The sequence below is a fragment of the Trichomycterus rosablanca genome, chromosome 3, assembly GCF_030014385.1.
Source record: "Trichomycterus rosablanca isolate fTriRos1 chromosome 3, fTriRos1.hap1, whole genome shotgun sequence".
NCBI classification, from domain to species: Eukaryota; Metazoa; Chordata; class Actinopteri; order Siluriformes; family Trichomycteridae; genus Trichomycterus; species Trichomycterus rosablanca.
The window spans coordinates 6,859,282-6,874,209 of NC_085990.1; the positions used below are offsets into that span (position 1 = coordinate 6,859,282).

At 41.6% G+C, this 14,928-nt stretch overlaps 1 protein-coding gene across 1 annotated transcript in view; it reads left to right on the top strand.

Moving 5' to 3' along the window:
- Positions 1-14,928, top strand: part of col14a1a (collagen, type XIV, alpha 1a) — a 174,102-nt gene that overhangs the window by 89,523 nt on the left and 69,651 nt on the right. The window contains exons 22-26 of the mRNA XM_062991785.1: positions 278-427; positions 5,868-5,984; positions 9,518-9,664; positions 10,594-10,668; positions 12,891-13,030. Of these exons, the coding sequence (XP_062847855.1) occupies positions 278-427; positions 5,868-5,984; positions 9,518-9,664; positions 10,594-10,668; positions 12,891-13,030 (629 nt within the window). The remainder of the gene's footprint in view (positions 1-277; positions 428-5,867; positions 5,985-9,517; positions 9,665-10,593; positions 10,669-12,890; positions 13,031-14,928) is intronic.

The window sequence follows — 14,928 nt, forward strand, 5'->3', positions numbered from 1 at the left end:
AGGTGGACAGACCGAAAGACATACAGGCTGGCAGAGAGACAGACAGACAGACAGAAGTTGTCTTTGTTGGGAATGTAATGTGTGTCATATTTTATTTTCTTATCAGTTTAAGGGTTTAGTCTGTAGTTTAAATAAATCAGTCCAGATTATTTGAAATCTTTTAACCTCTCCTGTTTGTTTGTGTGTGAGTGAGTGAGTGAGTGAGTGTGTGTGAGTGTGCGTGTGCGTGAGTGTGCGTTTGTGTCAACCTGACGTATTCTCTGTGTTGTGTATTTAGTGACGGGTCCTGCTCTGGAGACGTTTGTAGGTGAAGATGTAAACACACTGTTGATGTTGAATCTGCTACCCAGCACAGAATACAGCGTTAAGGTCATCGCTTCATACACCACCGGCTCCAGCGAACCTCTCTCAGGCACCGCCAAGACAAGTGAGTCTGTTCTTTAAGACACAGATACATCCAGTCTTTAATGTGTCAGCTCTAGTAATACACTGTGTCTTTCAGTGAGAGAAAATCTGGTTCAGCATTTATATTACACATCCTCTAGTATCACAGTCATACTGTTCTGTGCATTGATCTTTATAAATCAGGCCTTATAAGGTCAGTTAACAAAGGCTATGGGAACATTAGTAGAACACGGGCATTTGTTGATCCTATGAAGTACCAGGAGATTTTAATTAAAAATCTGTCTAACAAGAATCTTAAACAGAAAGAGGGGTGGTTACAACATCTAGTCTAGGAGGCAGATACAACATGTTGTTGTCCATGACTGAAGTTTTCTGGGGTATGACTATAAGGTGACACAACGACCAAACTCTCTTTATCAACATGTGACAAATTAAAGAAATCAGAAATAAAATGGCACAAAAGCATGTTGACCTTTATAAATCATGCCTTATAAGGTCAGTTAACCAAGGCTATGGGAACAGTAGTGGAATGCATGGCATTGTTGATCTTATGAAGTACCAGGAGATTTTTAATAAAAATCTGTCTGTCAAGAAGCTTAAACAGAAAGGGGGTGGGGCTGCTCAGGTGGCACAGCAGTAAAATACGCTAGCACGCCAGAGCCAGGTTTCGAATACATCGTATCAAATCTCAGCTCTGCCATCCGGCTGGGCTGGAGGCTACATGCACAATGTTTGGCTGTTGTTCATCCAGGGAAGAAGCCGGATAGGGACCTCATAACTGATGCAATTATGACCTTTGCTAACTAATTGATGGTGTCTGCACAGAGGAATAATGCATTTAGGGTGTGTCTCTTCGTGCACAAGGCTGATCCACATATGAACTCGCCTCGAGCAGGTGAAAAGATACAGTCGGCTACTGCACACGTGTCGGAGGGGCGCGTGTCAGTTCGCTGTCCTCAATCGGGGTGGAGGTCAGCACCAGTAGAGAGGAAGCATAACGCAATTGAAGAAAGGGGATGGTTACAACATCTAGTCAGACAGTGACTTAAAATCTACCTTTATTCACACAAAAATGGATGGCTGAGCAAAAAAATGTTTTGCCACAACTGATCAAGATCCTTTGAAGACGTGTGGAGAGAACATGAGTCGACTAAACAGGACCGAGGAGCCTTGCAGATCTGTAGAAATGATGTATTGATTTCAGATTCTTTGGTTTTTCTTTCTTCAGTGTCATTAAAGATGAGAAAAGTCAGTGTTGTTGTGTTGACATACAAAAGGTTGCACAAGGTACAAAATGCCGGTGCGAATTAGTGACACAGGGCTTCTACCCTGAGCCCATGTCTTTGAGACAGCGACTTGAGACAATGTGATAACGCATGTTCAACACAACCTGTCATGATTGATTCTGTTTGTGCGGTAATGAGATGGAATGTAGATGCTGTAACGCCTGGCAGTCTCAGGAATATCAGCGTTCAGATACACAGCCAGTGTAATAACACATATTTGCATATAACGATAATATTGCATGCAAAATCACAAAGTAATACCAGTCTGAGCTTTTCTCATCAAACTGCAGGCAGATTGAGTTTTCCTGGAGAGGCCCGAGGCTGCACAAAAGGATCCTGGTGTGCCATTGTGTCACTCGCTCATTTCACCTTACTCAGATAAACCAGGGCCATGCTGAGATTTTGAATCCTGCAGTCGAGTCTTATCAGAATCATCCATTTTGTCAAAAAAAAGAAAAAAATACACCTCAGGACTTGCCTGCCATCATCATGCCTTCATTTGTCTGCAGAAGAAGCTTAGCCATAGTGATGAATACAATAGGAAGTTTCTGGAACTTATATAGTCTTATGATAGCATAAAAACTGTCTGGTTGTGTCTGGTTGGAATTATTTGTGCAGGAGTTAAAAGTCGGTATAGTTGTTGTATTATTAGTGCTGCTGTTTTGTAGTTTAGGTAGTCGTTGAATGTGGCTGTATTTTATATGTACTCTACATAGAATAGAATAGAATAGAATGCCTTTATTTGATATATATACACTGATCAGCCGTAACATTAAAACCACCTGCTTGTTTCTGCACACACTGTCCATTTTATCAGCTCCACTTACCATATAGAAGCACTTTGTAGTTCTACAATTACTGACTGTAGTCCATCTGTTTCTCTGCATGCTTTGTTAGCCCCCTTTCATGCTGTTCTTCCATGGTCCGGACCCCCACAGGACGACTACAGAGCAGGTATAATTTAGATGGTGGATCATTCTCAGCACTGCAGTGACAATGACATTGTGGTGGTGTGTTAGTGTGTGCTGTGCTGGTATGAGTGGATAAGGCACTGTCACTGCTGGACTGAGAATAGTCCACCAGTCAAAAATATCCAGCCAACAGCACCCCATGAGCAGCCTCCTGTGACCACTGATGAAGGTCTAGAAGATGACCAGCTCAAACAGCAGCAATAAATGAGCGATCGTCTCTGACTTTACATCTACAAGGTGGACCAACTACGCAGGAGTGTCTAATAGAGTGGACAGTGAGTGGACACACTATTTAAAAACTCCAGCAGCGCTGCTGTGTCTGATCCACTCATACCAGCACAACACACACTAACACACCACCACCATGTCAGTGTCACTGCAGTGCTGAGAATCATCCACCACCCAAATAATACCTACTCTGTGGTGGTCCTGACCATTGAAGAACAGGGTTAAAACAGGCTAAAAATATATGTAGAGAAACAGATGGTCTACAGCCAGTAATTGTAGAACTACAAAGTGCTTCTACTGTATATGGTAAGTGGAGCTGATAAAATAGGCAGTGAGTGTAGAAACAAGGTGGTTTTAATGTTATGGCTGATCAGTGTATGCATACTTTATGCAGTGTAGAGTACCTAATATCTATATTGCATCTATATTTATCTGAATTCTACCTGCTCCGTGGGTCACATCAATATTTAATCTATTTTCAATTTGACCTTTAAATAATTAAATCCACAATGGCAGATTTTTCACTTGACATCTATTTTATCAGCCGGGGCTGGAAGCTCCTCTCTGCATGAGCGTAGCTCATTACAGTCCTGTAGGCTTTATAAGGAAGGCATAGAATGTGACATGCATTATTCAAAGCCTGCATTGTACCATATGCTTTTAGCTTTGTCTGCTGTCACTTACTTTAAATGACCATGCACTGTTAATGGCTTAAATATTTCTGATTGTTGACAGTTGTATTGCAAATTATTTAAACATTTGTCATATTTGTATTGTACATCACACTGCACCCACACCATCTGAATTTAATGGACTCTAATGAAACTCTAACAGTCTTAAATACAAGATAATCTTACAGTTTTACCGTAAACCGTTGGAGAGGTTTTGTGCAGTGTATTGTGCACCGTGTGGCCTGTGGTTTTGATTTTTATTAAGCACATATTGACCCTAATGTTAATTCCAAAATAAGCCCACTGCTTGAGTTTTCTTTCACACAGCACATTCTGTGTGGTTTCCAGAAAACAATATTTGGCTGGGACAGGTCTCTTGGGCCCTTGGTGTGATCTAAAGAGAAGCAACATTGGTTAAGAATGCTGTTTGAATCTTATGTTTTCTTTTCATATCTGCACTCTGATTCATCATCGTTCCCTGCACAGAGTCCTTATGAGACTCCTAAACAGAACACACTCCCAAACTTTAACCATTTCCTCATTAAGGCCGGGTGTGTAAACATTAGTTTTTACGTTTAACATGTTACGACTGCATCACCAAAATTGAGACTGTAAACTGGAGACTGTAATATGGTGATTTCCATTAATTTTTTTTCTATTTCATTCATGCATTTTCTCCTATTTACTCCCAATTTAGCGTAGTCAATTTGTCTTCCGCTGCTGGGGGTTCCCTGATTGCAGTTGAGGTGGGTATATTGCTGCTCACGCCTCCTCCAAACCGAGGAGTTTAGAATCTCGGCGCTGGTGTGCTAGCGGAATATCCCGCTGCATCACCTGGGCGCTTTCCATTAAACTTTTAACAATTACTTACTTGCTTCTGGTCACTGTGTTTAAGGAGTTTAGTTTTGGAAGCTCGGGTGGTGCAGTGGTAAAACATGCTAGAACAAAGGAGCTGACATCTCGAACCCATGAGTTGGAAAAGAGACAATAATTATGAGGCTGCAGGAATCTGGAGCTTTATACCTGTGATCTAAATCTGAAGGAACTGCTTAAGATCTTCAAATGTAGTGATTTGTCTCTACAAAGAATTTAGAATTCATGATCAGAATTGGAGATCAGGACTGGAGCTTTTAGGAGTGCCTTGGCAAAGAAAGCAAACAAATAGATCCTCAAAGCCCAGATAACCAAACTAAAGATTTTGGACACATCATAAGAAGAACCAGTTCATTGGAAAAGAACATTATGCTTGGGAGAGTTGAAGGTAAAAGAGGTAGAGGACAACCAGTAACAAGATGGATGAATACGGTTAGAGGAACAATGAATAAGCCAATAAGAAGCCTGAGGACCCAAATATGGTCACCAGGAATCAAAATCAACTTGATGGCTCTTAATAATAATAATTATTGCTTATGAAGAGCTTAAAGTGATACTGACTAATCAGTTTAATTTAACTGATTAACTATTTGAAGTTAACTATCATTAATTCTGTAGCTTTAGAGGATTTAAGGATGTGTTGAACATTCTGTAATGATTGTGTAATAAAGGTATTACTTTACACCACATTCTCATTCCCTTTGCCTGATGATGGCTTGGGGTTGCTTAATATACATTTGAGGAGGACTGAAGTATTGCCCAGGTGCTCGGGTAGCACAGCAGTCATTTACACTAGCTCATCACAGTTGAGATCTGGTTTGAAGTGATGCTAGATTGGTTATATGGGGGGAAGGGGAGGGGGTTATTGTAAGAGGATTTTTAACTATTTTTTAATGTACATTATTACAGTCTACAGCTTAAAATATAACATTACATTAAATAAACTGTCTATCCATCCATCCATCCATCTATCTATATATCTATCTACATATCCATCCATCCATCTATCTATATATCTATCTACATAGCCATCCATCCATCCATCCATCCATCCATCCATCCATCCATCCATCCATCCATCCATCCATCCATCCATCCATCCATCCATCTATCTATCTATCTATCTATCTATCTATCTATCTATCTATCTATCTATCTATCTATCTATCTATCTATCTATCTATCCATACTTAAAAAAAAAGTGACATGCACCTTCCTGACAAGTATGTACAACCTTTTGACTATATTTACCTATAGAGTATAAAAATCTAGTAAGTGGGAATTGGCAATGCCTAAACTGTGAGTACATATATGCTAAGAATGATGTTTTGTTCATGTTCAGGTTCACCCTTGTGCTCATGGTGGAATAACGAGAGCTTGTCGAGCTGGTGTACTGATGTGTGTGTGTGTTGTGTATCTTCTGTGTGTTTCAGTGTTTCTGGGAGTTGGTAGACTCAGAACATACCAGGTGCAGAGCAACAACATGTGTGCACAGTGGCAACCTGTCAGTCAGGCGTCCCTCTACAGGGTCATCATCGAGTCCCTGTTCAGTGAGTAACACACACACACACATATGTACACACTGACGCACACACACAAAGTCAAGTCAATTGCATCCGAGGGAGACATTGACGTGTTTGGATCTACGCTGAAGTTTTTTTAAAATTAAGGGAATTGGATATGCTTGACGTTTCTGCACACGTTGAGGCTCTTCCCAGCATCACACCATTCTGAGCGCGCTCCTTCTAAAGGCTTTATGTTCAGATTTTAAACAGCACAGTTGGAGAACTGCTCACATTTAATGCATTTCATTATCCCCTCCCTGGCGCCTCAGTATTTCTGCTCCTCTGAAAGTCTTCTAAATCCCCCATTTCATTTGTCATTCAAGGCTTGCAGCACAGAAGATTTCAGCTCCGTGGCACTTTTAAAGCAGACCCTGCCTCCAGCTGCTCTAGGTGTCTTATTGCATATATTGACATTATACGTATATAAGATTTTTTTAATTGAATGTCACGTGAGACCTTTAGGGTAGGAACAAAAATATCACTTGTGCCTAGTGCACACTACACAGCTTTCAAACAAGAACTGGTCTACCAGTGACGTTACTTGTTTGTTTTGTTTGTTTATTAGGATTTTAACGTCATGTTTTACACTTTGGTTACATTCATGACAGGAACGGTTGTTACTCATGACACTAGGTTCATCAGTTCACAAGGTTATATCGAACACAGTCATGGACAATTTAGTGTCTCCAATTCACCTCACTTGCACGACTTTGGACTGTGGGAGGAAACCAGAGCCCCCGGAGGAAACCCACGCGGACATGGGGAGAACATGCAAACTCCACACAGAAAGGACCCGGACCGCCCCACCTTGGGATCACACCCAGGACCTTCTTGCTGAGAGGTGACAATGCTACCCACTGAGCCACCATGCCGTCTATTGGAAAAAAGCAATAAAACAAGAAAACAACTAAACATTATTGACCTCTGAGGGTCACGTCTTTTACACGTGGAGGCATATCCGGCATTATACTGTATGTCAGCAGCTTATAAGGAGCTTATAAACTCTTTTTCCAGCGCTGCCTTTATGGCAACAGTGAGCTGGGCATTAGACTTAGTCACATGGCTCAGTGGGTAGCACTGTCGCCTCACAGCAAGAAGGTCCTGGGTTCGATCCCCAGGTGGGTCCGGGTCCTTTCTGTGTGGAGTTTGCATGTTCTCCCCGTGTTCGTGTGGGTTTCCTCCGGGGGTTCTGTCATGAATTTAACCAAAGTGTGAAACATGACATAAAAAACCTAATGAATAAATAAATACATTTGTAACAAAGCACATCCTGTAAACAATGAGGTAATCAGTCCAAAATATTCATGTCTTGATACCTAAAAGCAATGCCTGCCCATTTTAAAGTCTATCACTGTAGTCCTTTAGTCGAACTGAAGTCAGTAACAGCTATAAACACCTCAGGATTAAAGTTTAGCACATTACTTCTGGCCGAATACCTTCATTCTTTCATGCGTATAACTAAAAGAAATGTGCACGCTGGGAACTTCGTGAGCACTTTGACGCTCTGGGCATATGTGTGGAAGGATGAAAAATGTCTCACTTTTTTCCAGAGATGTGACTAGACTGTGAAGCGCAATTTGTTGAAATAAAAGCTGAAAACGTGTCTCCTATCACTGTTTGAAGAGTCCACCAGCGGGTCTCGGCAGACCTCCGGATGATTGTGGAGCAAGCTTTAAATAAGCACCTCACTTTGCGATTGTTTGAGCAGCTTAGAACACAGCTAACAAATCTGATTAAAAGCATATTTGGTCGGCCTTGTTAGGATTATGATTTGCGTGATCATTCGTGTCATGTTGAGAAAAGGCAAAAAATGTCCTAGTCAAGCGTAGCCCAGAAACAAGTGAAAAAAGCTGGAAATGAGCCTTTGGAAAGGCTTATTATTTTTATATCCCATTTCCTTTTTTAACAATTACCTAAAAAAGTATCAATGCTCTTTGCTTTACCAACTCACACATTTTTTTCATAGGTCTGTCTAAGAAATTTGTGGCTCAGCTATTTTCAGTTGCTTCAAAATTATAAGGAATCTCTTCATTCGTTCCATTAAAAATATAATAAGGTCAAAGCAGGGATCTAATCACAGGCAATCTGAAGGCAATGATACAAGATCATATCTAAACATGAAACATGCGGTACTGTACACTGATTAGCCATAACATTAAAACCACCTCTCACTTCTACACTCTCTGTCCATTTTATCAGCTCCACTTACCATATAGAAGCACTTTGTAGTTCTACAATTATTGACTGTAGTCAATCTGTTTCTCTGCTTACTTTTTTAGCCTGCTTTTTTTTTAGCCCCCCCCCCCCCCCCCCCCCCACACACACACACACACACACACACAGGACCATTAGATATTAGAGTAGGTATTATTTGGGTGCTGGGTCATTCTCAGCGCTGCATTGACACTGACATGGTGGCAGCAATGCTGATGGAGTTTTTAAACACCTCACTGTCACTGCTGGACTGAGAATAGTCCACCAACCAAAAATATCCAGCCAACAGCGCCCCGTGGGCAGCGTCCTGTGACCACTGATGAAGGTCTAGAAGATGACCAACTCAAACAGCAGCAATAGATGAGCGATCGTCTCTGACTTTACATCTACAAGGTGGACCAACTAGGCAGGATTGTCTAATAGAGTGGACAGTGAGTGGACACGGTATTTGAAAACTACAGCAGCGCTGCTGTGTCTGATCCACTCATACCAGCACAACACACACTAACACACCACCACCATGTCAGTGTCAATGTTTTTAAACACCTCACTGTCACTGCTGGACTGAGAATAGCCAACAGTGCCCCGTGGGCAGCATCCTGTGACCACTGATGAAGGTCTAGAAGATGACCAACTTTATTTGCATAACTTTATCGCATTGAGTCGACTAATATACTGTGAAAATGTCACTGTCTGGGTGATATGGAAATCAGATCAGAAATATACAGATGTAGACATCATACTGCGTAAAAAGACAAGACAGGAATACAGAAAAGAAATGGACTGGAATGCAAGACATGTGAATATATACTGAAAACAATAAACTTAAAAAAGCAAAATCCAATTCACTATCCCCGTGACCTCACTCACCTGACCGTCTGATAGCAAGAGCAAGATGCATTTTTCATTTTCTTTGATGCCCGTGTGGCTTTGAAAAATAATTACAGAAACGAAGGTGATGAATAGCAGCTATTAGTCAACCTGTCTTCTAGCATTTCATCTCCTTCCTCTGTCCAACCAGACGCAGTATTTCCTCACACACAGTCTATTAATGTTGTTTTTCATTTAGGACAAACGTCTGGGGCTGAATAGAAGTACATTTATTTTACTTACTTTCTAAAAGTTAGGTTGAAATGCAGGGTCCTGAGGGCAGGCAGTGTCCAAGAGTCCTCCCAGGTATCTAAGTTAGTTTCAGCTTTAATCCGAGGTTCATAAACAGAATTTCATTTGCTAAAGTTAGGATGTGTCTGAATCAAATGTAGTGTAACCTTCTCCATGATCTTTACTTTGTTTTTTACCTATAGATGGCCAGCAACAGGAGATGAGTGTGAGTGGTGGAGCCTCCAGGCAATGTTTCTCCAACCTGACACCTAACACACAGTACAAGATCAGCGTCTACACACAGCTGCAGGAAATGGAGGGTCCAGCCGTCACCGTCATGGACACAACACGTAAATATCTCTCTGTCTGATTATCTCTGTGAGGCTCAGAGTGGATCTAAGCCGGCTGACTTTTACAAAGTCAAAACAGAAAGCTAAAAGTTAGATGTTAAAAGAACTATATATAGCCACTCAGGTGGCACAGCGGTAAAACACGCTAGCACAGAGTTGGAATTTGTCGGTTAGAAACTCAGCTCTGGCATCCGGCTGGGCTGGGCGGCTACATGAACAGCAATTGGCTTGTTGTTCATATAGGGTGGGAAGCCGGATGCAATAACGACCTCTACTGGCTGATTGATGGTGCCTGCACAGAGTCGAGGGATAATGTGATCAGGGTGTGGCTCTCCATACACAAAGCTGATCCGCATATGAAGTCGCTTCGTGCAGGTGAAAAGATGCAGTCGGCAACTGCACACGTGTTGGACGGGGGGGTGTGACAGGCTCTTCTCAATCAGCAGTAAAGATCAGCATCAGTATAGAGGAAGCATAATGCAGTCAGGTAATTGGATACGACTAGATTGGGAGGAAAATTGGGAGAAATGGAAAAAAAAAATAACTACACTATATATTAAAGCTGTCTTTAAGTACAGAATAGGGAATAGGGTGTGTTAAAGTGTTGGTATTGGCTACACAGCAAGAAGGTCCTGGTCCGGTTCCTTTCTGTGCAGAGTTTTCATGTCTGCGTGAGTTTTCTCTGGGAGCTCCGGTTTCCTCCCACAGTACAAAAACATACAGTCAGGTTCAACTTTTGAATGGGGAGGAGAGGTGGCCCTTAAGACTTAAACTTCAGTCTGCAAATTGGCGGGTTAGCGCATATAACCACTGTGCTAGCCGAGCACAAACGATATATGTACAGTATGTCAGCTTTAACATAACATCAGACCAATTTCTTGTTACTACAGTTTTTTATATTGTGATTTGTTTGTCCTTTTATTTTCCAGTTCCAGTTCCAACCCAACCACCTACCGAACCCCCGACCACTCCTCCTCCACCCACCGTACCATCGGCCAAAGAAGGTAACAGAAAAGGGAAATAAGAGACAGAAGTAAACTGAGGGTGGTGGGATACAGACCTGTTTACTGGCCTTTTAATTTTGTTTTGTTTTGTTTTCTGTTGCTGTGCTAGGTCCCTATGTGCCATGTGACCTTTTGCTAATTCATATCTGCTCTGACAGCTAACCTTTCCTTGTTCTTTGTGCTACGTATTTAAATAAATATATTAGACTGTTTTTAAACAAAATGAGTTTTTTAAAACAGCCACAAGTCCACCACAAAATGTTCAGTACAAACAAATCTATAAAGATTAAAATAATTTTTAATTGTTTATTCTGGGGATCATGACATGTTAACCTACATTCATTGGTCAGAAAGCAGGAAACACCCTGGACACATTGCCAGTCCATAATAGGGCAGACATTCACACATACACACAATTTTTGTAGCTCCAGTTGGCCTGACTGCACGTCTTTGGACTTGTTGGAGGAAACCAGAGCACCTGGAAGATACCCATGCGGACACAAGCAGAACATGCAAGTCCTCACAGAAAGAAACTGAACCCAGAATTGTACCGCATTAGTGGTGTGCACATTTAGTCACAAAAGCATTTTCAGGTTTGAATAGATGGATCTTGTACAGTTAGGCCTGGCTCACAATCAACTTCTCAATTCATCCCAAAGGTCTTTAGTGGGGTTGAAGTCAGGGCTCAGTGCAGGTCACCAGAGTTCCTTCTCAAAACGTGTCTTTATGGACCAGTAGTACAGTACACCACGTCCAGTGTTTCATTCTGTTCTCTTATATTATTAAATAAACAGAATGGACGGTTAAAGCAGTTGTAATTGCTTACTTTATATTTATTTATAAAGCATAAGACCAGCCATAACTCACATAACTTCACTATACTAAACTTGCGTTAGAACCATATATATTAGAACCATAGCTATTAATAGTTTTATCAGTTTCCTTGTCGGGAGGCACAGTGGTTCAGTGGGTAGCACTGTCACCTTACAGCAAGAAGGCAAGCCGTAGCCTAGTGGTTAAGGCACAGGACTAGCAATCCAAAGTAATCAAAAGGTGGCTGGTTGAAGCCCCACCACTGCTAGGTTGCTGCTGTTGGGTCCTTGAGCAAGGCCCTTAACCCTCAGTTGCTCAGACTGTATACTGTCACTGTAATGTAAGTCGCGTCTGCTAAATGCCAAAAATGTAAATGTAAGGTCCTGGGTTTGATTTCCAGGTGGAGCAGTCCGGATCCTTTCTGTGTGGAGTTTGCATGTTCTCCCTGTGACTCCCTGTCACTGCAAGTGTGGTGAATTGGAGATAGAAAATTGTCCATGACTGAGTTTTACATTAGACTTGAACTGAAAAATCTTGTGTAATCAGTTATTACCTGTCCTGTCATGAATAAAACCAAAGTGTGTAAAACATGCTGGTAAAATCCTAATAAATAATAAAAGTTACCTTGTCCTCACAGTTAGCGATAACAAAGCCCGTCCATTTAGAGATTGAGGTCATTTGAAATTGGTGTTTCATTGAATTACTATTGCTTGGTCCTCTGTAAATCACCAACATTCAGCTGAGGTGGCAATATTCTGATAGTGTAATCCTTCACAATGTGACACAAATTGAATTGGCAGGTATGAAGGGTTTATTTGCGTAGATTTGTATTTCTTTAAATGTTGATATGCATGACTTATCCTACATTCCAATTAAAATAAAACACAATATGACGAAACCCTCCTTAACAACAACAAAGACTGTACTAAAATGGTATGTCTGTTTGCTGGTTTTATAGTCAAATTTAGTAGAAAAAATATTTAATATACTTAATATATGATGCTGGTCATACTCAGCTCTCAGATAAGTACACAGCAAGATCTTTTTTATGACCTAATTTGCAGCTCTGTATTGGCATCCACCTATGGATATTTGTGTCCCAGTAAAGCCCACCCACTGGCATCTTTCAGGTTGTTTTGTGTCCCCTTTGCTGAAACTAAAAAATATTTTAGCATTAATTGCCTTTGAAGGCAACAGTATTACTCCTGCCAAAAAAGGTAAAAGATAAAAATTAATTAACAGCCCCCTGTTATCTGGCACATAATAATGGAAGCTTTGTCAGAGACCCAGGCTGAAGAAAATAGGTAGTTTTGTTCATTCATCTGTTGTATTGCAACGTCTATAAAATAATGAGAGTTTCTTCTGTGGGAATTCTAACTCTTCCCCTCACACTCCTCTCCTGATGTCAGTTTGTAAAGCAGCCAAAGCAGACCTGGTGTTCCTGGTGGATGGATCCTGGAGTATAGGCGATGACAACTTCCAGAAGATCATCCACTTCTTGTACAGCACAACTGGTGCGCTCGATGTCATTGGGCCTGAAGGAACACAGGTAGGACTGGGAACAAGTGAAAATGTTAAACATACAGTATGCATAGTTCAGTTTATCTCCTGTGTGATCTTAAAGGTGCACTACAGTATTGTTACAAATACAATTCCCTTTTATTTATTCTGTAATTAATTTATAGAGTAGATTCAGAAAGTATATAGACCCCTTGACATTTGATTTTGAAAAGATATAATTGCTATTTTACCCACGATTGTACACATAATCAGCCATAATTATGAAGTAAAAACCTTTTCATATTTACAAAAGTATTCAGACACTTTGTAGAAGCCCCTATAACAGTTACAGCTGTGAGTCTTTAGGATACATCTCTACAAGCTTTACACACTTGGATTTGGGCAGTGTGGATGGCGAGTGTCCTGATCTGCCAGCAGGTCTGTCCACAAATGTTCAATGAGCTTTAGGCTTTGGCCAGCCAAGGGCATTCAGAGACATTCCCCTCTGAGATGCTCCAGTGTTGTTTTATCTGTATATTTTGGGTAGATATTATGTTTGTAATGTGAACTGTGAACTACTCCAGTCTGAGTTTGTACAGTGTATCACAAAAGTGAGTACACCCCTCACATTTCTGCAGATATTTAAGTATATCTTTTCATGGGACAACACTGACAAAATGACACTTTGACACAATGAAAAGTAGTCTGTGTGCAGCTTATATAACAGTGTAAATTTGTTCTTCCCTCAAAATAACTCAATATACAGCCATTAATGTCTAAACCACCGGCAACAAAAGTGAGTACACCCCTTAGTGAAAGTTCCTGAAGTGTCAATATTTTGTGTGGCCACAATTATTTCCCAGAACTGCCTTAACTCTCCTGGGCATGGAGTTTACCAGAGCTTCACAGGTTGCCACTGGAATGCTTTTCCACTCCTCCATGACGACATCACGGAGCTGGCGGATATTCGAGACTTTGCGCTCCTCCACCTTCCGCTTGAGGATGCCCCAAAGATGTTCTATTGGGTTTAGGTCTGGAGACATGCTTGGCCAGTCCATCACCTTTACCCTCAGCCTCTTCAATAAAGCAGTGGTCGTCTTAGAGGTGTGTTTGGGGTCATTATCATGCTGGAACACTGCCCTGCGACCCAGTTTCCGGAGGGAGGGGATCATGCTCTGCTTCAGTATTTCACAGTACATATTGGAGTTCATGTGTCCCTCAATGAAATGTAACTCCCCAACACCTGCTGCACTCATGCAGCCCCAGACCATGGCATTCCCACCACCATGCTTGACTGTAGGCATGACACACTTATCTTTGTACTCCTCACCTGATTGCCGCCACACATGCTTGAGACCATCTGAACCAAACAAATTAATCTTGGTCTCATCAGACCATAGGACATGGTTCCAGTAATCCATGTCCTTTGTTGACATGTCTTCAGCAAACTGTTTGCGGGCTTTCTTGTGTAGAGACTTCAGAAGAGGCTTCCTTCTGGGGTGACAGCCATGCAGACCAATTTGATGTAGTGTGCGGCGTATGGTCTGAGCACTGACAGGCTGACCCCCCACCTTTTCAATCTCTGCAGCAATGCTGACAGCACTCCTGCGCCTATCTTTCAAAGACAGCAGTTGGATGTGACGCTGAGCACGTGCACTCAGCTTCTTTGGACGACCAACGCGAGGTCTGTTCTGAGTGGACCCTGCTCTTTTAAAACGCTGGATGATCTTGGCCACTGTGCTGCAGCTCAGTTTCAGGGTGTTGGCAATCTTCTTGTAGCCTTGGCCATCTTCATGTAGCGCAACAATTCGTCTTTTAAGATCCTCAGAGAGTTCTTTGCCATGAGGTGCCATGTTGGAACTTTCAGTGACCAGTATGAGAGAGTGTGAGAGCTGTACTACTAAATTGAACACACCTGCTCCCTATGCACACCTGAGACCTAGTAAC